This window comes from Abrus precatorius, unplaced genomic scaffold, assembly GCF_003935025.1.
Source record: "Abrus precatorius isolate BTA unplaced genomic scaffold, Abrus_2018 Scaffold11, whole genome shotgun sequence".
NCBI classification, from domain to species: Eukaryota; Viridiplantae; Streptophyta; class Magnoliopsida; order Fabales; family Fabaceae; genus Abrus; species Abrus precatorius.
In genome coordinates, this window is record NW_020874303.1 from 17,164,632 (window position 1) to 17,187,160 (window position 22,529).

The 22,529-nt window shown below is 31.1% G+C and overlaps 2 protein-coding genes across 5 annotated transcripts; one reads left to right on the top strand and one right to left on the bottom strand.

Annotated features, from left to right (window-relative positions):
• The first annotated feature begins 2,073 nt into the window (after nucleotides 1-2,073).
• LOC113853866 lies at nucleotides 2,074-10,718 on the top strand. Of its 3 annotated transcripts, none has more exons than XM_027484547.1 (12): nucleotides 2,074-2,842; nucleotides 4,504-4,826; nucleotides 4,958-5,050; nucleotides 5,164-5,254; nucleotides 6,346-6,439; nucleotides 7,310-7,407; nucleotides 7,634-7,703; nucleotides 8,061-8,164; nucleotides 8,683-8,799; nucleotides 9,304-9,380; nucleotides 9,533-9,577; nucleotides 9,696-10,718. In XM_027484547.1, the coding sequence occupies exons 1-12, from the start codon at nucleotides 2,570-2,572 to the stop codon at nucleotides 10,195-10,197; spliced, it is 1,887 nt and encodes a 628-aa protein (XP_027340348.1). In that variant the 5' UTR covers nucleotides 2,074-2,569; the 3' UTR covers nucleotides 10,198-10,718. The 3 variants fall into 3 exon arrangements, with proteins under 3 accessions (XP_027340348.1, XP_027340350.1, XP_027340349.1); XM_027484549.1 differs by having other exon boundaries at nucleotides 9,328-9,380; nucleotides 9,696-10,649; XM_027484548.1 differs by having other exon boundaries at nucleotides 6,346-6,424; nucleotides 9,696-10,649.
• Nucleotides 10,719-12,754: 2,036 nt separating this feature from the next.
• On the bottom strand, nucleotides 12,755-18,630 carry LOC113853678 (MACPF domain-containing protein At4g24290-like). Of its 2 annotated transcripts, none has more exons than XM_027484194.1 (7): nucleotides 18,149-18,630; nucleotides 17,366-17,604; nucleotides 16,858-17,059; nucleotides 15,803-15,865; nucleotides 15,371-15,563; nucleotides 14,585-14,751; nucleotides 12,755-13,818 (listed from the first exon to the last, which is right to left on the bottom strand). In XM_027484194.1, exons 1-7 carry the CDS (start codon nucleotides 18,398-18,400, stop codon nucleotides 13,129-13,131), a joined length of 1,806 nt encoding a protein of 601 aa, XP_027339995.1. In that variant the 5' UTR covers nucleotides 18,401-18,630; the 3' UTR covers nucleotides 12,755-13,128. The 2 variants fall into 2 exon arrangements, with proteins under 2 accessions (XP_027339995.1, XP_027339996.1); XM_027484195.1 differs by having other exon boundaries at nucleotides 12,842-13,818; nucleotides 18,193-18,328.
• Nucleotides 18,631-22,529: the final 3,899 nt, after the last annotated feature.

A 22,529-nucleotide genomic window follows, 5' to 3' on the forward strand; every position in this document is an offset into this window, starting at 1 on the left:
CAAGCGTGGAAAAGAACATTAGATATCATCGAATCAAAGCATAAGGTCCATAGTCTGTACCCAAAAATATAATTTCAAGCATAAATGGCCGCACGCGGGAATGGGTCAATCGTTCCCACGGGTTCAGCAGACAAAGGAGGTTTCCTTGATCGAGTAAAGTTAGTGAGATTTTTTTAAAATAATTCGAATAAAATGTTATATACTATAGATGGCCATTTGTCAGAATGGGAAAGGCTATGCATCTTGGTTTGTCGCATGTAATGAGTGCTACTAAGTTGACCCGTAAGAAGGAGAAAGATTTTAGTGTTTTCCGTGTTTAAAAGGTTAGATTTTTCTTCAAAACTGATGTAAGATTTTAGGTATGCCATAATTTATGTTATAAACACTTAATAATGTCTTCTTAAATCATTATATTATTCTTTCCTCACTCCAAATAGTATACAAACAGGTGAGAATTGCGATCTTGAATTTGAGTTGAATCATACGCATGATGTAGAAAATAAAATAAAAACATGAAACTTTAGGCCACGTAATATTTAAAAGTTTAATACCACGTTATTATTCATAAAAAGAATATCACGTTATCAATCAAATATTTAAAAAAAAAATTCAAATACAAACTTAACTTATGAATGTACCACTGGCTAATGTTGGTTTAACCCCCTTTAATGCACGCGCTGTTTTGTTGAAGGCGATAATGTTTAAAACACGATTGATTATTAAACACAGATGATATATTTCTTAATTAATGATAACAACATATTTTTTAAGACATGATTTATAATATTTTTGTTATTAATGAATAAGTGAATTTCACTGTTATAACTCTTCAATTAGTATTTTTTCTTGTATTTTTTTAATTTTTAATAAACTTTAGCAAATAATAAAAAACATGTTAAACTAACATTTTTTATCTTTTTTTTATTAAAAAAACTATATTATTTATTAGGAAAATGCCTGGAATGTTACTTATAGTGTAATATATGCTTTAATGTTAATATTTAATTAAAAATAATTTGAATATATGTTTTAGTTACATTTAATGATTTAAATTCATTTTATCTAATTTTAAATTAAATGAACATTATTTCATTGATAAACTAATTATACTATTATGAAAATAATAATAATTTTTCTAATATAAAACTCATAGGACTCGAAAAACAATAATTACTTTCACCTGTTTCAATTATAAAAAAATAACTTAATACGTGTTTCATAAACATTATAAAAATTTATATACAATAATATGTTATATTTTAATAAAAAATTATTATTTATCTTGTATCAATTAATACGTATTACAAAAAATTTAAAAAAATATGGATTTTTTTATCTTAATTACCAGAAAAGTATTGTTAATTAGTATTTTAAGAATATCAGTAAAAGTTTAAAATATTTTTATTATATATGTTAAATTACATTAAAAATATGAAAAAATATTATAATATTTTTTAATTTTGTTTGTAGAAAACATCACTCGATTTTTTTACGTTTTTAATTATTAAATTTATTTGTCCATATTTAACTTGCCTTAATAAACTACCCATTTATTTTTCATACACATAAATATAGTTAAAGACAAAACTTTAATATAATATTATAAGTACTTTTAGTATTATTTCTAATTAAAATTTAAAAATTATTTTAATAATTCACAATTAACATATATTATTATTAAAGTAAAATATCAATTTTAATTCAGAAATAGTATCTTGAATTTTATCATATAATCAATTCAATCATTTAATATTTTAAATATTTTTAAAATAAATTTTAAAGTTATATTATACACCTATTTTCCATTACATAAGTATATGAAGAAATTCTTCAAAATAAGCTTATCTAAACATTCACAAATATTGCCATTTTTATTTGTGTTTAGTTTAACATTTTGCTGTCACGAGTTGAAAGTAAAAATATTAAAAATCATAGTAGTATATTACATTAGATATTAAGATATTTTATAATTTTAATAATATTTTATTGTATAAATTAAAAAAAGGACAAATGTTGAAATATTGGGTAAAAGTACAGGGTTGGAGAAGTTGGAACTTGACCAGTTCCCGTGTTGGCAGTCCAAGTCGAAGGCAAGGAGAGAGAGAGAGAGAGAGAGAGAGAATAGCGTTTGCTTTCTGCTCAATGCTTCCTTAACCTACCAGAAACGCCGCCTTATTCATGTCTCTTTGATTGTCATAACGTAACATAAACTCATTCTTCTTCCTTTTCTCACTAATAAAACTATGATTTTTCTCTCCTCCATTCCATCATTAATCTTATTATTATATTATATTTTATATATTCTCGTCAACCAAAGGAAGTTGAGTGTAGACTTTTTCTTCCCCATTTTTCAATCTTTGTCTCAGTCCCACGAACCCCTTTCCCCCTCTCTTCTATTCTCAACTCATACTGCCACCTATTCTTTCTCCTCTTAACCTTTGTATTATTTGATTTTTTGAGTATAGCGAATAAAAGGGTCAGTTCCTGATTTGGATGAGCTGAACTGAAACTGGGTTTTCTTCTGAGGTGTTTTGTGCATGCCCAGTTGTTCAAAAATTGAAATTTTGCTATGGGGGGTCTTTGTTCCAAGTCTGTCAAAGGTGACAAGGTGTTTGCCAAGACTGATGGACATTCACATAACCATGAATCTAGTGCTAAGAACCACAAGGCCACCATGCCAAGTGATTTGGAAGGTGCAGGGAATGGAGTAGAGAAGAAAAAGCAAGAAGGGGATGCAGGGACTGGCCCTGATGTTGATTTCTATGATGGAATCCCACGTTACACTGATTCTTTTCCTCACAAGTCTCGGTCAGTAAGATCAAGGCAAGCTGCTGTGGCAAAGGTTAGTTTTTGGTTACTCTTCCTCCTTGTTCAGTTTCATCAATTATGTTTAACTTTTTTCGTTAATTAAAATTTTGTTTCTGTGTTCAACTAATGAACTGATCAAATCAGTAATCTTAGTTGGTGATTGGTTTAACTTATTTTAAAGGAACAATTACTTATTTTCATCAGGTTTGTGAAAGAGCTTTTGAAAATTAAGCTATTGTTTCTTAAGATTATTAGTTTCCAAATATGCTATTAGTCTTAGAAAAACAAGGTATAGTCATGAAACTTGTTGCAGTTTGTGATACGGATTGGGTTAGATAGATCAGGGTGAAAGTAGAATTGCCAGAACCTGGTTAGATAGGATTGTGAAGAATAGTTAAACCTGCAAGTGATGACAGGGATGGTGTTGTTGCAGTGAAATTTGTTTAGTTCATTATGTTGTTTGTCTTAATAAGTATTCTGGTTGTTCAAGCAGCCTATATGATGCCCATAATTGGGCTTAGAGATTTGGCCCTTATTGAATATAAATATTAAGTATTTGAGTGTCTTTTGAGATTCCTTCCCTTTCGACTATTCTTGCTCTTTATCAGTTTAGCATTAGAGCCGAGCTTAACTCCAGATTCACACTGTCACTCACTTAAAAAAGCATGTTGTGAACAGTTATATTAAGTTTAGAAACTCAGTATGTGGGTTACTCTTGGTAGTATTTTTGCTGTTTAAGTAATATTACGGGAAAACCAATGATCTTGTAATTGTAAAATGCTTGAGAACCAAAAAGTGGTTCTGCTGTTGCTTCCACCACCTGTTGCCATTTTTGTTGCTGCTACCATTTGTTGCACTTTTCTGTTACTTCCCATTTTCATTATTGGTTATTCCACTACTACCTGTTACATATTTCTGTTAAATCTTTATTTCAACTTGAGAATGAGTTTTCTCCAACATGAGGGAAGAAATGCAGTATGGGCTATTAATGTTTTAAGATTGTTGGAATTTCTGAACTCCATTTTTTGGGTCTTGGGATAGATTATTTCTGGATAGACTAATTGCCGCAGTTTATGTTTAATTGAGTCTTAGCTTTGTTTTGCTGGACCCGGCATTATTAGGGTTGTTTGCTTGTCTTTATTAGGCATATCATCCATCTCAGGGATTTCATTGTTGTTATTTGAATTTGACATGTTGGGAAACATGACAATTTTCTGTGATATTTCCTTGGTTTCATCTTGTTTGGCATTGTATATACATTTATGTTCTTTTTTCTTTGTTTTATTTATCTAACGTTTAGAAGAAAAATTTCTGATAATTATTGAAGATCAACTTTATACAGAAATCTCACCAATGGAAATAAGAGAAAAAACTAACAGCACGAGTAAATAAATCCCTAAAGTTAATGAATCATGGACAAGTTCATTGAATTGGTTAAAGTTGAAAAACTTTCTTCGACTGCCTGAACATCACATTTTCATCTTTTTCTTCCGTGTTATACTGGTTGAGTCTGCTTTGATGTTTGCTGTGTTTAATTCTTTTCCCCTTATATTTGAATAACCACTGCCAAACATGCCTACTCTTTATTATAGTGCCCCTTTGGTTTAAGTAGAATAGGCTGAGTTCCCAGGAAAGAGCAGGTAAGTACTAAATACGGTGATAATGAAGTTATCTTCTGAGATATTTCTATTTCAGGTCTCAGAGGTGAGTTTACGCTTGGGCAGAGCTGGTACTATTGGATTTGGGAAGGCAGTTGATGTTTTGGACACTCTTGGGAGCAGTATGACAAATTTAAGTGGTGGTGGATTTGTATCTGGAGCTGCAGCAAAGGGGAATGAAATTGGTATTTTAGCATTTGAGGTTGCTAACACTATAGTCAAGGGTTTTAGTCTTATGGAATCTCTTTCAACAAGAAGTATTAAGCATTTAAAAGGAGAGGTGCTTCTGTTAGAGGCTGTGCAAGATTTAGTATCAAAGGATATGGATGAACTTCTAAGGATTGTTGCTGCAGACAAGAGGTAACTATTGGATTAAGTCAAATTCCTAAAGAGGGGCATCTGGTTCATGAACAGGCTAACATTCAAACCTTTTAATTTACCATTATTTTATAAAATGCCAACTGTATCAGATTTTTCATTTATATTTTCAGGGGTGAGTTGAAAGTCTTCTCTGATGAGGTAATTCGTTTTGGAAATCGTTCGAAGGATCCCCAGTGGCACAACTTGGACCGATACTTTGAGAAGTAATATAAATTGTACTCACACAATTCTTCTATGTTTTTAGCCTTTCAGAAAAACAAAATTTAGCCTTTTATATTTTTGTTCTGACCAGTCTTTTTGTTGTTGTAAATTTTAGAATTAGCAGAGAACTTAATTCTCCAAGACAATCAAAGGAGGAGGCAGAATTGTTAATGCAACAATTGATGACTTTGGTTCAGTTTACAGCTGTGAGTGTATTCCTTTATTAAAGAAATATTTACTGTTGCTCCAGAAATAACAGTTACTTTTGAAGCTGAAAAAATGAATGAAGTCTTTTTAGGTAAAAATAAAACAACGTTCAAGTGTTAATACAATCACTAAATGGTTACTCATTAATCACACTTTGAGTATTGTTAAATAATTGAGTAATTAATTGTTCCTAAAGTGGAAATTTGTTTACCAAAAAATATTTTTTTGGTACTATTTCCTGGGAATGACTTGTTAAGGAATTGATTGAAGGATGTTTCTCTACTTTTCTGTCTGTGTCACACATAAATTGCATAAAGGAATATTGTTGTATTCAAGTTTGTTAGGAATCCAAATTAGAGAATAGAAGAAACAGAAGGAAGATTGTATTTCTTGATTGCTAAAGAAAGGAACCAAGCATAGATCTGTCCTCCAAGGATTTCCCGCTTTCACGCAGAGCTAATACTCAGTTTACACTTGATACAAAACAGAATATACATCCTCCTAATTATATCTAATTAACTCCTCTAACTAACTAGTAATCACTCTAACTGTTGTCAACTAAATTTATCTCCTGTCTGCTTACTGCTAACAAAGTTTAACTACTCTTAGGCTCTTAGCTCTGTAGTAATCTGTGGGTATTATACTTTCTATGGCCGCCCTATTGCAAAGCTTGTATTATAATTTTTAACAAACCCAACATTAAATGTATATTAGTAGTTCAGTGCTGCTTCATTATAAAATGAATGTTTTGGAATGAAACAAATGTGATGGTTGGTTGTACTTTCTTCCTGTAATGGTTGAATAAGTACAAATTGTTTTTTATTGAAGTGATATCTTCTTTTATGTACTTGCTCATATTTTGTGGTAAAGGAAAGGGGACTCAATTTCCACATGCTACTATATCATTTTATGAAAAATTATCTCCAATATTTTCTATTATATTTTCTTGGGCACAACCAAGGCCTTTATAATAGTATCATGTATACAGTGAATTTGTTGCCATGCATTTGTACTTCATTCAACTTGTTCTTTTCTTCTTGTTGGATTTTAGTCTAAAAGAAATTGGAAAATCAATTTTTTGTGGTTTCAGGAATTATACCATGAATTGCATGCTTTGGATAGATTCACACAAGATTATCATCATAAGCGTGAAGAGGATGATAATTCAGGTGCAGCTCAAAACGGTAATTGAAGAGTACTACCTATGACATAATATGCAATTTTTATTTGTGATAAATAATTATTGTCATAAAGTGCAAATTTTTCTGAAGGATTTTAATTCAAAAGAGAAGATTAATTCTGGTATTGTTAAATAATCATTTAGAGGATGTGGAGTGTATGAAACTTGGACAAGACTTATTGAACACCCAATTGATTCTGAAAAGGTGAAGAAAGATATATGGTAGCATTATCAACCTATTTTATCATGGTTATATTGAAAAGTTGTAATTGATTCCTAGTGAGATAAGGCTTGGCTGTTGTTGTTGTTGTATATTGAAAAGTTGTAATTGATTTGATGGTTGAAACTCCACATAAGTAGTACTGATTGCTTTACATGTTCCATTGTTCAGATTTCTAGTGAAAATGATCTGTGATATACTTCCAGAATTTATGTTACTCCTATGTTAACTGCTATTGTTTTTATCAAACGAAACAAAAGCATGTAAGCAGTAGAATTAATTGACCAGGACTCTAAAATGGATTATGATTTATTTAAGCTGTATTTGTTATATTTTTCTGTTCTGAATGCCTTCATCATCTGCCTTGAGTAAGCAATCCCATGGCAAGTCACCCCTATTAAAGACTAACAGAGAATGATCAGGTCACAGTTGCCAAAGCACATTCTTTTGGTTTTCATTGATATTTTATTTGAATTTTGTGGGGTGACTGGGTATTTTTGTTGAGCACTTGTATGAAGGTACTATGTGTTGGTTATTGTATAACACTTTTAATGAAATAGTCACTCTGACCTAAAAGTTTGACCTCATTATATTGAACAGTATTTCTATCCATAATTTCTTATATAATCTTGACTGTCTCTCTTCATCATATAGGTGATAGCCTTTCAATCTTGAGAGCAGAACTTAAAAGTCAAAAGAAGCAAGTTAAACATTTGAAAAAAAAGTCACTGTGGTCCAGAAGTTTGGAGGAGGTAACTTCAGATTACTGTTCTACATGAATGTGATTATTATCTCTTTTTCTCTTCTAATTAATATGTTTTATCCTTTCATTGCATTCTATCCATGTATAATGCAAGAACTAGTGCAGAGACTCTTAACATGTTTTCTTTATTGGTGGGGAGGGGGGTTCATTTGGTGCATAATATATATTGATAATTGAGAAAAGTAGAGGATAATTCCTAATCCAATGGATTACAGGTTATGGAGAAGCTTGTAGAGATAGTACAGTTTTTGCATTTGGAGATAAACAATGCCTTTGGCAGTGCAGGTATGTACCCACTAAAGGCAATAATATCATACTTGCCTTGTTTGTTGTATTATACTCATGCGGATTCACCAAGTTTAATCATGATCAGTTATCAAATTTACAACTTAGTTGACATCATTGATAGCCACTGTACCAATTTCAGCCTTGCTAACCTTATTTTTAGTTGTTGGAAACTTTTAAAATTTGAAAGGGAGAAAAGAAAGGGAAAGAGGGATGGAGTGAGGGGAGGGAGGGAGGGAGAGTAAGCTAGGAAGGAAAGTTATCTGGTTTTATTATCATTGAATTACTCTTCAAGTCTATTCATAATGAAAGGCGTGTTTTGCTTCTTGATTGGTGTTTATCCACGTGTACCTGCAGACGACCATAAACCATTAATTCGAACCATCAGCAATCGCCAAAGATTAGGTCCTGCTGGCCTTGCTTTGCATTATGCTAATATAGTGCTCCAAATTGATACTCTGGTTAGTGTTTCTTCTTAATTGTATTTATTTCATATCTTGGTTTAGTACAAACAGTATGCTTTTTCTGTATCTTTTGAATAAAAGTTCAACTAGAGTAATAGGGAACTATGCCACTATTTATTTGATTCAAGGCTCGATTGTACATTTATTGTTGACCATTATGCTAATATAGTGCTCCAAGTTGATACTCTGGTTAGTGTTTCTTCTTAATTGTATTTATTTCATAACTTGGTTTAGTACAAACAGTATGCTTTTTCTGTATCTTTTGAATAAAAGTTCAACTAGAGTAATAGGGAACTATGCCACTATTTATTTGATTCAAGGCTCGATTGTACATTTATTGTTGACCATTTGATAACTGGTGTAATTGTTTGCGGCTGAATCTCTTTTGAGTTCCTGGTCTTTATCAGGTGTAATAGTTCATAGTTGTTTAAATAATTGTCTGCTTTACTCCCCATATGTGTGATTTAGCTTATGCATTGCGGAGCATTGTACTTAGCCTGTGTTGATGCTGTCAGGTTGCCAGATCCAGTTCTATGCCTGCAAATACAAGGGATGCATTGTATCAGAGCTTGCCTCCTAACCTAAAATCTACTTTGCGTTCCAAATTACCAACCTCGAATGTTGTAAAAGAGGTATGATCTTCTTTTCTGGTACTTCCTCTTATTACCACTCTTAAAAATTGAGAGAGAAGATAATTGTCTAGAAAAGTTATGAGATAGAGGCAATATAGAAAGCCTTTGAGTTGAAGAGAAGCGCACTTTGCCTCTAGCCAACACTTGACTAGAGGGTGGAATATACAATTGTATAGTTGTTGATTAATCACCTCTCAATCAGCTCTCTAATTCAGAGAGACAATCTCCCATAATCAATCCACTGCTAATACCCTGGATTTGACATTCAATACCTCCTTAATCCATAGGACTTTCCTTGTGACCTTACTAGATTATTAAAACACTGCGACATCATATATAATTTGAATGTCAAGGAAAATGATCAACAAAAATTTATACTATTTCACTTCTGCTTTTGGCTTTCTACTTTCTTCTTTCAACCAATGTAACATCTCCTATATTAATTTAGTTTTTATTTTCTCAATTGTATTTTTGCTATTTCCTTTGGGTGTCTGTTTCCTGCAGCTTTCTGTGGCAGATATTAAACAGGAGATGGAGAAAACATTGCACTGGCTGGTTCCCATTGCTACTAACACAGCCAAGTAAGATGTCTGGCTTTACGCACACGTTTGACTCAAAATAGCTTGTTACAACCTGTTTGAGAAATTCTTTTAGTGCTAGTTTATTTACTTTCTAGTTTCTATATAAAACTAACTGTTTGTTCTTTTGATTTGTTACTCTAAAATCGATTCAGAGCCCATCATGGTTTTGGTTGGGTAGGGGAGTGGGCAAGCACTGGGTAAGCAACAATCTACTGCTACTATTTTGAAATTGAAACTTGGTTTTTTCTACCTTTTTTGTCTTTTCATTTTTCTGTTCCCAAGTCCTGTTTCTAAATTCTTGTTTTATTCTTGCAGCTCTGAGCTAAATAAGAAGAACTTGAAGAGTGATGTGATGCGGATTGAAACACTTCACCATGCTGACAAAGACAAAGTAGAAAAATATATCCTTGAACTTCTCCTATGGCTTCACCGCTTGGCCATCAAAAGTAAAACTGGAATTGATGCCGGAGAAATGAGTTCTAACTTCAAGCCCCAAGTTGGCACTGCTCCACAAAAGACAAATCAACAATCCAGAAATGCCTCACCGCCATTACTAACACCTGATGAGCAGGATATGCTTCAAGATGTAAGTAATAAAATTCGTATCAGAGGGGTTAGTAAAAGCTTGGACTTTGACAGTGTGAAGACTGGGTTGACAGATAATGGCAGACTCACCAAGAGTAGCAGTTATTCATCAGCAAGTAAAAGCAAGGAAATATCTTTTAATAGAATTTTGTCTAAACTTCCTGTGATTGATTTCGGTATTGACAAAAAGAGAGCATTGGATGTGATTGACAGATTAGATGTGGCCAGATAATTATCAATTATTCTTGTGTGCCTTCAAAACAAAAGGGTAGTAGCAAAAAAGGGGACAGAAGAATGGGACTTCATGTGTAAATATACAAGCATACTCATGATGCAAGTGTGTTGAAGGTCAAATTTTGGCTGCACTTTTGGCACCCTGGATTCCTTTGCTTCACGAGGGTGCTTTGTTTTGGTGAAATGCTGCTCATTATCATGCATGATGTAGATATGGAACCGAAGGAATTGTTGACACGATAAGTATTCTTACTTGTACCAATGTTACTGCAGTGCCCACTTGCCATTGGAGCAGGGTGGTTTCTGTTTTTTTTTTTTGTTCTTGAGAGTGTATAGACAATGAGGATATGGTACTAATGGTGGTTTTTCATTACACGTATAATTGTTGGTTTGGTTACTTTCCCTATGCATATTGACTCTGCCGAATCTTGTAACTATTTTTCTCAAGTGTAGACCATGCTGTGATAGATCGTTGTCCTTGTCATTGTTGGATGATAAAAAATAAAAAAAAGCTTAATGTCTTGTGTTTGTTTCAGATAGGATAATGTTTTGCGAATAATAAAACGAGACAACAAAAAGCTGTCTTTGATTTTGGGATGTATTTATGAGACACATTATACCAAAATGATCAAAAGCAATTAATACATAGAAATGATGTATGTGAGATTTGTTGAAAAAAAGGAGATGATAAAGCTTGAGATTGAATTTCCAAAACATTGACATTGATTTTTAGTATTATATCTGGAAGAAAAAACAAAAGATGCAAGCTAATTACCAAAACAAAAATGATTCTTTTCTTTGCAGAGAGAATGTGATTATTTTAATCTTATTATAGACAGCAATTCTCGATCCAAATACAGCTACGCTAGCTGTAGAGGTTTTATCCAAACACTCGTCTGGAGAGTCATAAGCTCATTTGAAAGGTAGAGTTTAAAACTAGTCAATAATAATCATTATCATCGTTCTTATTGTTCTCATGTTTTTTATTCCATTAATGCTGGTCATCACTTTTATGTGAAATATATGCATCAATTAATCTGGATAAACTCTTACACTTACCTTTAGAATGAAATATATTAGTTTATAAAAGGAACTAATATAGCCAATATTTATGATTTTCATGAATTAAAATGAGAGTTTATTTAATGTTTTATACATGTAATAGTTCTAATACTATTATGATGACACTTGATGAATTTCTAGTAAACAAAAAAGAAAAATCCTGAATAGATCATATGTATAGTTTTATTCTATGTTTTTAAAATTAGATTAGTCATTAAATTAACAAAAGCATTTGTGGTTGAACTAAGGTTAGACTAGCGATAATTTAATAAGATTTTTAACATTACATAATAAATTAAATAACAAACTAGTGTAAAACTATAAAAAAATTAAATTCAGTAAAATTTTAAATTAATATAAAAGAATTATGTTACATGTTTTACCAAATAAAAAAATTATGATAAATATTTAAATAATAGCAATTCATATATACATTTCACATGCGAGCTTTTTTGAAAAAATAGCATTAAATTTTAAAAAAATTAAAACAATAAACCAGTTTAAACTAGTTAATTGGTACCACTTTTAGTCAATTTTCAACCGATCTTTTGCTTCACACTAACTTTTGTTAAGTTTTACAAACCAGTAACTTGGCCAGTTTTCAGTCGAATTGGGCAGTTCAATCCAATTTTAAAAAACATAATTTTATTAGTTAGGGTGCGTCATTGTACCCCTTGCCCTTCCCAAAGGAATGGGGTAAAAATATATTTTTAACTGATTATCAAAATTGAAAATCACTTGATCACGTGTGGTTAATATAAATACGGTTTATTCACTTACAAAATATAATATCATTACACCATTGATATAATAATATAAATACGATTGAGTCTTCCGAATGAGACTAAGCATTGTTACAAAGGTGCTAATTAACCACACGTGAATAATGGATGTCATGCCATGAAAATATAAAATAAGAAAGTAAGAAGTTGCTTTTGTAAAACCTTTTTGTTTTCGTTTCTGAGAGGAACCTTCCGTGATTGATTCATCATACGGGAATTGGATGCATGCACCCCCACCGCACGCAACGCGGGTTGTTCATATAACCCAAGAAAAATTCTTAGTTGCATCAACTTTAGTCAATTACAGCCTAGGAAAAATGAGTTGATCACATCAGAAGCGGGACCACTCTGAAATTTTTCTTCTTAGTTATGGTTTGTCAATTGCACGGCTTAGAATGTGAATGATCATGCTTACGAATCAGAAATAAAAATCTGCTCCTATTCCTTTATCAATCACAATATTGAGGACAAACTCAACTTATATTTAATTGCATTTAAAACACCTGAATATCTTATATACCTAGCTATATCTTCAATACCCATATGACACCTTGACACTTTCGATGGTTGTTTTTGAAGTACCTGGTTTTTTATATAAACTTAATATAATTTGATGTTGATTTTTCTATTTTATAGGAAGTCTTTGAGATGAATGAATTATACTGCAGTTTACAAGCTCATACGAGTACTGTAGTGCTTTGGTTTTTGTATGCAACATTGCTGATCCCTTTTATTTTTTATCCCTATCACGGTTATAAGACACTGCATAACTTTCCCAGTGTATAAAATGAATGTTCTTTCATTGTCTTCAAAGCAAACATAGAAGGAACTATTGCATTTAAGAAGCCACTAACATAGAATAATACATTAAAACATACAGACAAAGAATGTAACGAGCATTGCTACACAAGCCATTCTGAAAACTACAAGGAATTCCCCCAAAAGATCTGCAGTGCAGGTATACACAAATAATGGCAAATGTACAATGAAAAAGAATCAGACACTATTATTATATACACACACCCATCTCATTCCTCGAACTTTATCTGATGAGATTATCTTTCACACTGCCTCATTTGATATTTTCAATAACTTGCCATCTCTTCATCAGGTAAAATTGCCGTTAAAAGAGAATATTTTACTTTAAGTGATATTTTACCCTTCTCCACATAAAGCCTTGCCCCAGACACAACCCAGTACCCAGGCAAGTCCTGTGGTCCTCTTGTCATTTCTGTTGTGTCAACAAACCTTAGAAGTTTGGGTGACTGAGTGGGCACAGGAGGGCCCCCAGGGTATAAAGCAGAGTTGACGTTTACATCAGATGGCCGTGGTGGTGGGGGTGGCTTCTGTGGACCTGAGAAGTGAGTGCTGATCAAAGTTGAGATTATTCCGGATTTCTGGGTCAGGCCAGGAGAATCATCCCACTCCGATCCTTTCACTGGGGTTGCACCAACAACTTTGCAGAAATTAAGTCTTAGGAAGAGAACTTTCTTAAGACCAGTATCTCCAACTTCGAAGTGAGCCCCCGTCACAACAGCGTTTTCATCGTCTGATTGAACAGGAGCAGTGCAAACATGAGAGAAACTCTTCCACTGGACCTTCTCATAGTACTTGCGTTCAGAAGCGGCATTAGAAACATTCCTATTAGGGCCATCCTGAAGTAGGAAGGTTTTGGGCAGAGAGGAGAGATGCTGTAAATGGATTGCCAAGCAGTTGCTTCTCTTCCCTTCCAAATACAATCGTAGGCCAGTCACGGGCTTCATTCCCACATCAACCTGTGAGTAGTTCAAGGTCAGTCTAAATCACCACATTTGTAACACAATGTACAAAATATCCAATAATGCAAAAATTAAACTGACTAATTTTGAATGACTAAACAAAGAAATAGAAGACTCTTCAGCAGCACAACTATTAAGTATTGACCGACAAAATTTAATGTCATAAACAAGTTTACATTTCCTGCCAAAAATTATTGAGAAAATTTAACTACACTTTTGGTACATAAACCACAGATAGTGAGTAGAGAAGTAAATGTGAACCCCAAACCAAATCTAGTCACTAAAATTTTAAAGTTTAACACGAAATATGAAGTTTGTTCATCTACTCATACATTTGCACAGATAATAATTAATGAAACAGGAACAGGAAAAATGAAAACCAAATCTATGATACAATATTTCAAATTTTCATTTTTGGATTAAAACTTGAATATCCAAAAACTCACCCGATACTCCTATTCATACTGATGTTCTAGGTCAAGTACGAGTGCAATTAGCACAAGCCCAGCTCAATGACACTTCTAAGACACCAATAATCCTAAGATTCGCATATACTCAATTTTTAAAATATAGAAAACAGAAAGCAACACATCATTGACGGACCATTTTTTCCCTGTACGGAAGGGGGATGGGACTGACCTGTAGCACAGGAATCAACATGGCCATCCACATGTATTAAAGAAAAACGATGCAAATCATAGAACCAAAGATAACAACAGACTGACTGGATTCAAAAAGTTCAAAATAAAACAAGCAGCATTACCGGTGTTGTGTTTACATAGAGCTTAGGACCCATGAAACTGAACTGTAAAGATGCTGTATTTTGTGGCTTCCTTTCAGGACCAAGGGCAAGCTCACCAAATACAGGAGCCCATTGCCTTGGAAGCTGGAACTCCAAAAACTGATGCAGTTCTTCGATTGGTGGTTTATCTGCAGTTAGAAGTTACAGTGGATGATAGTTATATTTTACTACAAGACATGCTTTTCTTTTGGGCCTCCAACTCAAGGATTAAGAATTGAAATTATAGCATATATTTAATTAACTTCATAAATAGACCACCTCCAATGACAAACACAACTATAGCTAGAACAGTAACTTTTCTCATAATCATGCCCAATGAATTTTCAGAAAAATAAATGAGAAAATATTTAAAATCTTTTGTAAAACAATAGTGGAGGACATAATGCCAGTGTCACCAGCATAAAATCTTATTCCATTGCATCAACACTATCAAACTATCATCAGTGTAACAGTGATATCAATAATAGGTTCAAAGTTATGCATTCCATCGAAATAAGGATCAAGAACCCTTTCACTGCTGTAAGAAACCATCCCATGTAACTAATTTTCAGCACCAGACCTCCATTTTAACTGAAGTTGCTTGATTATTCGTATAATGTTGCTAAAAGGAAATCATGAGTTTCTCTGACAAACCAAAATATATCATCATATCTCAGTTAACTTTAAATCTATACTGCCATATCCATAGGCATTGAAGCAAAATGTAAATAAGAAAATGAGTAAAGGAGTCACTGCTTAGTTACTTACACCGTAGGTAGAGATTAATGGCATGAGTTAAATATCCACTCCCATTTATTCCACCAAGTAGGGATGTAATTGGTATGAATGACATTGATATCACATCAGGTTGAGACATAACAGTTTGGCACCACTCACTATGGGACAAAGATTTTTTCCCATTTCCACCTTTCCTCTTGCACATATACTTGATATCTTGCACCTAGAATGTTTAATGAAAAGGGGGAAAAATATAAGAATAATTGTTGTGTGACCCTTTGTAGTATTTATTTATTTCGCTTTTCAACTGAAGAAGAGGAGAGCGATACTGAAAAAGACCATTTTGATGACTTTCTCGGCTGGAATGATAAACCCAATAATGCAACGAGGCAAATCAAATAATACTGATCCACCACAATTTCAAAGATATATCAAAGTATTTACTAAAATAATCGTATTTACCTCTGATTCATAGTAGGCACGAGACTGAATCTCCATGAAACCTAGCCCATTGTCCTTCATAAACTGGGGGGAGGGGGGAGGGGGGGGGAAGAGGAAAATACAAGTTATAATGGCTGTCTGCATTGTGCAATGTAATATTTTCTTCAGAAAAAAAGTATAAATATTAATGAGTGACAAATGGCTTTACCACAAATAAGTGGGATCTACCCATATATTGAGAACGTCCTTTGGATTCATTCCCTAGTATTTTTATTTGATCTGTCTTTCTCATTTTACACATTATTATCCAGATTTCATACAAAACAGATGATACTTTCATTGGTGCTCCTAATCTAAAAAAATCCAGTAAAGGGTACAAAATGCAACTTCGTAATTTCCTTTCTAAATCACCACTTACAATGTAAGGGGTTCAATACATGATTCCTTTAACTTATGACATAATATAAGATGTCATAATTAATTTATACCAAAATATTCTAGTGTTTTACTGGAAATATATATTTATATTTGTAAAGGACTGGAATCCTTTTAGTAAAGACTGGGGATATCAGGTTGCTTGATATTTGAAATACCGAACAATCTACAAATCAACCTTGGATTTTCCATTGAGTTTGATAGGAACCTTTTGACCCCAGATAACTCCTGAAACATTTATTAATTTCATTCACCAAACTTAAGTCCTATGATCTCCAATTTCCACCCCCAAGGCAGTGCTAGTGAGCATCTGACTAAACTTGAATTTAATATACTCCATTTTACTTCTACGTGATCAAAAAGCATTTGATTATAAAGTTTCCCTTCACAACTCTAGTACACCATTGATTCCCTCTTTCAACTCCTTCACCTGGTATCATCTACAAATAACATGCGTTGAGGCACAAACTATTCAATATGCTCAGTATATCCCTAAAAAAAAAAAAAAAAAACAGAAACTTGGCATAATCCTACAGTTATAGGGAAGCTATTCATGAACCTACCATGTATTCACAACCGCATAATAAAATGGTGTAATCTTTTAGCATTTAAAATAACTTTGAACTAGAAAATCTTCAAACCTTTTCGTTTGCATTAAACCCCACATCATTACCCTTAGACTGTCCAACTTGGTCTATGAAGAATTTGTCTGCCATGTCCTTCAATTTTTTCTGCACCTCAGCAGGTTGGAGAGGAGAGGAGTACCGCTGCTTTGCATAGATTATATCGGTTCCCCCTATTTTCACCCCAACTACAACATGGGTTCCATACTTCTCAATGAACCTGAAATGATAAGATGAAAAGATGAGCTGCAACTCCAACATTGCAAGTGGAATGGCTAATTCAAATGACCGCCAAAGCAGTCATCAGTGTACACTAAACTTGTTTCAGCTACAGGAAAAATGTTATGGAATCTATCTACCACAATGCAAAGGGTCTGCTGCAAGTGGTATCAGAGTTCTGAAGGACACAAATATGGTTGTGTAGGCATAAACTTATTGTACTCTGTTCTCACTATTGTTTTTCCTGGACACTTGTTGAACACATCAACTATGCATTATACAATATTTTGCTGAATCAAGGAAGTACCTCGTCAATGCAGCCGGATCCCAGGACGAAGGAACGGCTTGTTTGACATGATCACGGAGAACAACCTGAGTTTTCTCAAATGCAATGTTGTAGAGTGTAATGGAGACACCGTCAAAAGCAAGACTCTTGGTATTGGCAGCATCTTTTTGCCAAACTCCTGAAAAATCAAACGCAGTGTTGAAATGGCCCGTTGGAATCTTACCAGACAGTGACAACTCCTGGTTGAACCGCTCCGACATCTGAAAAGACAATGTACATATCCCTTGTTAAACCAAATAAAAAAAAAAAAAAAATCCTTCACCCCCATCGACATGATACCAATGTCACATACACACAAGCATGCCAAAGATTTTCATTTCATCAGAAAATAACAGAGAACAATAAGTTAAAATTTAAAGCAAAAAAAAATCTAGATTCCAACATGGACACGTAAACAACTTCCTTTCCTCGACCCACGTAATAAATTTGAGCTAAGACTTAAAAATGAAAAAAAAAAAAAAAAAACTTTAAACTTGTAGCATATTTACTAAAAGGATGCGAAAATAACAACTTATTTTTCAAAAATTCCCTAAAATGCCGGTAAAAATAAATAATTGTTACAATTTTAAAAATAAGTTGCAACCAATCACATCACCTGGTTACAAAAATGATGCCTTTGACTTATTAAACCAAAAACAAAAGTTTTTTTTTTCACAGTATCCCTTGAACACACAAAAAAAAAAGTCAAAAATAATAATATTGATAATGAAAAAAAAAGGGCATAGTTTGGGAAAATGAAAAAACCTGCTGAAAAGAGAGGACATCGGAGCATAATCTCATGCGGTCACCTTTATCGCAATTGATGGATTTGGGGACATTAGGGATTGAAATTCGAGGAGGAAGGTGAAGGGTACGAAGCTGTTCATCATCAAAAACGATCAATCTGGAATGTTTCTTACACGATTTCAGCCTGAGATCGGTGGTAAGATCGTAACCCAATCCAATTGCCTTTATGCCATCTTCCGCCGCCACCCCTTTCTTCTTGTCTGCCATCATCTTCTTCTCCTTTCTCTCACTCCCTCATCACCCCTCCAATTCAATCAATTTCTCTCTTTCTCCGAATCCAATTTCTGTGAATACGAAAACCAAAAGCAAAAGCAAGGGAGTTCACGAGACAATTGAAGAAGAAGACGAAGAAGAATAATGGGTATAGTCAAAGTAGTACTATTATACTTGCTTTATGTTTATGGATTCATGACTGGTCAAACTAGTCACCTTTTCCAACTATTTCCCCTTTTTCAACCTTCATACTTTTATTCTCTTCAAAATGTAACAATTTTGCCCTTATTCATTTCATTAGCTCTTCTTTAATGTGTATTTTGGGATTATATTAATAAAATAGGTAGGTTCACCATATTTATTAGTTGTCTTTAAGTATATATTAAGAATTATTTTATCAAATTAAGTAAGTTGAGACATTTTTCAATTTGAATTACTAATGGCAGCAACGTTTTGTTTTCATTTCGTAATCTGTACAGTTGGAACAGTGTTTTCGTGGGTAACTCTCCATTTGTCAATTAACAATAGTTGCCGCTTCAATTATATTATATCCTTTCACCCTATTTACATTATATTTTAAATGTTTCTTAATAATATGATGTAATAACAAATAGTAAATATTAGATAAATTTTAACATAATTAAAATGTCCATAATATGGTATGACAAAATCATAATTGTTTCTTTTACTTAGGTGGCATTAGACATCAATACTACTTCCTTTTTAATTTCTTCATCAATTTACTCATTCAAACCACAGTTTGAAAGTTATACTTGAACATCACAACTATTTTTAAAAAATAAAAAAATATTCTCAATCATCAATCATATGACATAAATTTTAAATTTTAAATAGCAATAAACTAAACTTATATTTATAAGAATGATTCGTTGTCAAAGGCAAGAAAGATAAATAAATTAAATATTTGTAGTAATTTAACTTCTGCTATTTTTATTATTGCATGTCCCAAACTTGTAGCAACTTGTATTCAACTATAACCATATAGTTTACCTGCTAAAGAAAGCCAATTTGAAAGGGAAAAACAAAAGCCACGACCATATGGATTTTCTAATTATTATTATTGTAAGTGTTTTGGCAATCAGTGTCTAATTAAAAAACGTAAAATAAATAATTTTTTAAGTTTTTGATAAAAAAATTAATTTTTTTAATCATTACATTTAGCATTTTTTATAGATTTTAATGCAAACTTTGCAGCTACTATTTTCTTTGGTTGGTGGGCTTCATATGGAAGTTTAGGGATTCAAATCATATAATATATATTCATGTGATTTTTCTTTGTGTTTTTAATTCCTTTACATACAAATCAAATGAAAATTATATAAACAGCGAAGCCTTGAGATTAAATTATATAGTTTTTGTGAATTGGATAATTTGGAAAGTAAATGGTTTTTGTATGCATCTTGGACGGAAACATGTGTATCAGTCAACGAGGTACCGTTCCAATTTGACGGCGTTACTATAAGCCACCCCACGCTTCGCACAGCAGCAACTATCCGCAAAATTCATAATTGAATTTCTGAATTTTAAATTATTGATGCTATAATTTAAAAATAAAAATAATGAATTTTTCGTATATTGTATAAAAAATTAAAATAATTTGATAAATATTCTCCAACCGCCCCTCTCAATATAAGAAGAAAAAGCTTTGGAGAACAATGGCCAAATTTGGAACCAGATAGAAAAATATTATTATAATTTTAAGAGATAGTAAATTATCATAAAAAATTAGAAAGGTGATATTATAAAGGAGCATTCTCTTTAAAAAAAAAAAGTTACATGATAAAAAATAATAGTCTTAATAATCGTGTTTGCTTAAATTTCATTTAAATATTATTCATTTAATGATTATATATAAAAATCTGTGGATGGAGGGTTAGGTAATGAAAGGTGTATTGTTTCTGGAGAAAGTCAAACTCTACGGCGGCTGGTAGTCTGCTGCGCCTCAAAATCACATGCCACAATTCTTTTATTTTAATATTATATTATTTTTGTTCTTATCAATTTTATTTTTAAAAAATAGACAGATAAAAAAACTAATTATTCTATTATAATTTTTTTAAAGCTGTCTTTTACAGAGAATTTTTTATTTTTAAATATCTCTATGACATTTTATAAGAAATTAAAAATTGTGTCAATATACGATTAAAAAATACAAAACAATTTACATTAATAATAATTTTCAAGTTTAACTGTACTTTTTATCAGTATATTTTATTTTATTTTGTGATTTTTATTTGTTTAATTTTAAATATTTAAATGTATTTTATCTGTTTTTTAATTATTTAAATCAAGTCTATTATAATAAAAAATAATAAAAGGTAATATTTAATTGATTTCATAAATTATTAGATAAAATATAACAAAGTTTTTTTATTTAATTAATATATAAATATGGTAAATTTTCATAAATTAATAATATATTACATACTTATTATATTTTTCTTAGTTTATTGAATAAAATTTTATGATAAAAAAGATAATTTGAATAATAAAATCTTGAAAAAATCAAATGTGAGCAATCAAAATTAAGATATTAAAATTACATATAAATTAAAATATAAAGACTAACAATATAACTAAACTTATTTTTTGATAAAAAAAAATTATATGTTTTCTTTTTTAACGAAGCCTAAATAGCAGTTACTTTATATTTATAATTAAACAATGGGGATTTCTATCTGCATAATTCTTATTTTCTATTTACCCTATTTATTTTATTGACTTTTGAATTTAATTTTTTAAAAGCACGTTTAATATTGTTGCAAAACTAAATTCTAAAAGTTATTTTCGAAATTACTTTTAAATTTTAATTTTTTTAAAATATAAAATCACTTTTAAGATTGATTTCTATAAGTAATTTATAAATAAATTCCAGGATTTAGTTCTTGAGAAAAACAAAATTTCTTCTAAAAATTACATTCTAAAATTAATTTATAAATACTTTTAAAATTCTAATTTTTAAAGTGTATTAAACATTTTTTTAAAAATTAAAATTTGAAAATAATAAAATAACGAGCAGTGAATTTTTTAAAAAAAAAGACATATTCTTATATTTAAAACTAATTAATTGGTGAGGTCCAGCTGCTTCCACCTAACTTTTTAAGGAGTTTTTTTTTTTAGTGGGACTTCCTTTGTTTTTATAACATTTTAGCAATTTAGTTATTTATTTCTTATTCTCATTTTATAAAATTAATATTTTTAATAAATCTGTCCTCAATAATTAATATTTTTTTTGGCACATATAATAAATAAGTAAAATATTAATTAATATAATAAAAAAAGAAACATTAGAAGTGAATAATGATAGTAATCAGTATTTAGCAAAAAAAAGTAAAAAATATAAAAAAAATATGATATTTTTTAAAATTACCTATATAAAATAAATTTAAATGATAAAGGATTAAAATAAAAAATAAAAGTAGATTACTATTGTAAAAAAAATATTTTTTATTTTCTATTTTCTAAAAATTTAAATATATGAATAATAAATATATAAAATTAAGTATATATAACATAATGTTTTTATAATTATTAGTAAAAAAATACAAGTTCACGATAGATATATATATATATATATATAAAAGCAAATCTTATTCTTTTATTCTTATTCTTATTATTATTGTTGTTGTTCTTGGCTTCCCTTATTTATTGTAAGGTTTGTAACAAATTGTCGTTAAAAGATTGATGACATGTAAATGTAATGGTTTTTTACACTACTCCGTTAACACTTTGGATTAGTCCCTTATATATATAATTGAGTTATATTATTTTTAAAATATTTTTTAAAATATGTATTTTTTTTTCTCAATTTTAAAACATCGTTCATTTTTTTAAAAATCATGTAAAAGGTACAACAAATTTATTGTAATTTTTTTATATGATTTATTTACACCGGAATGTGATAGTTATAAATTAATACAATTCATACAAACGGTTAAAATGAAGATTATGTTTCCTTATTCAATAGTAAGTAAAATATAGAATGAGATATGGGCAAATGAAATGAAACAAAAAATACAGTTATCATTTCATCATTTGGACAATTTTACAACGAAAAAAAAGAGTACTCTATCCCAAAACAGATGAAGGAGAAAATAGGCAGGTT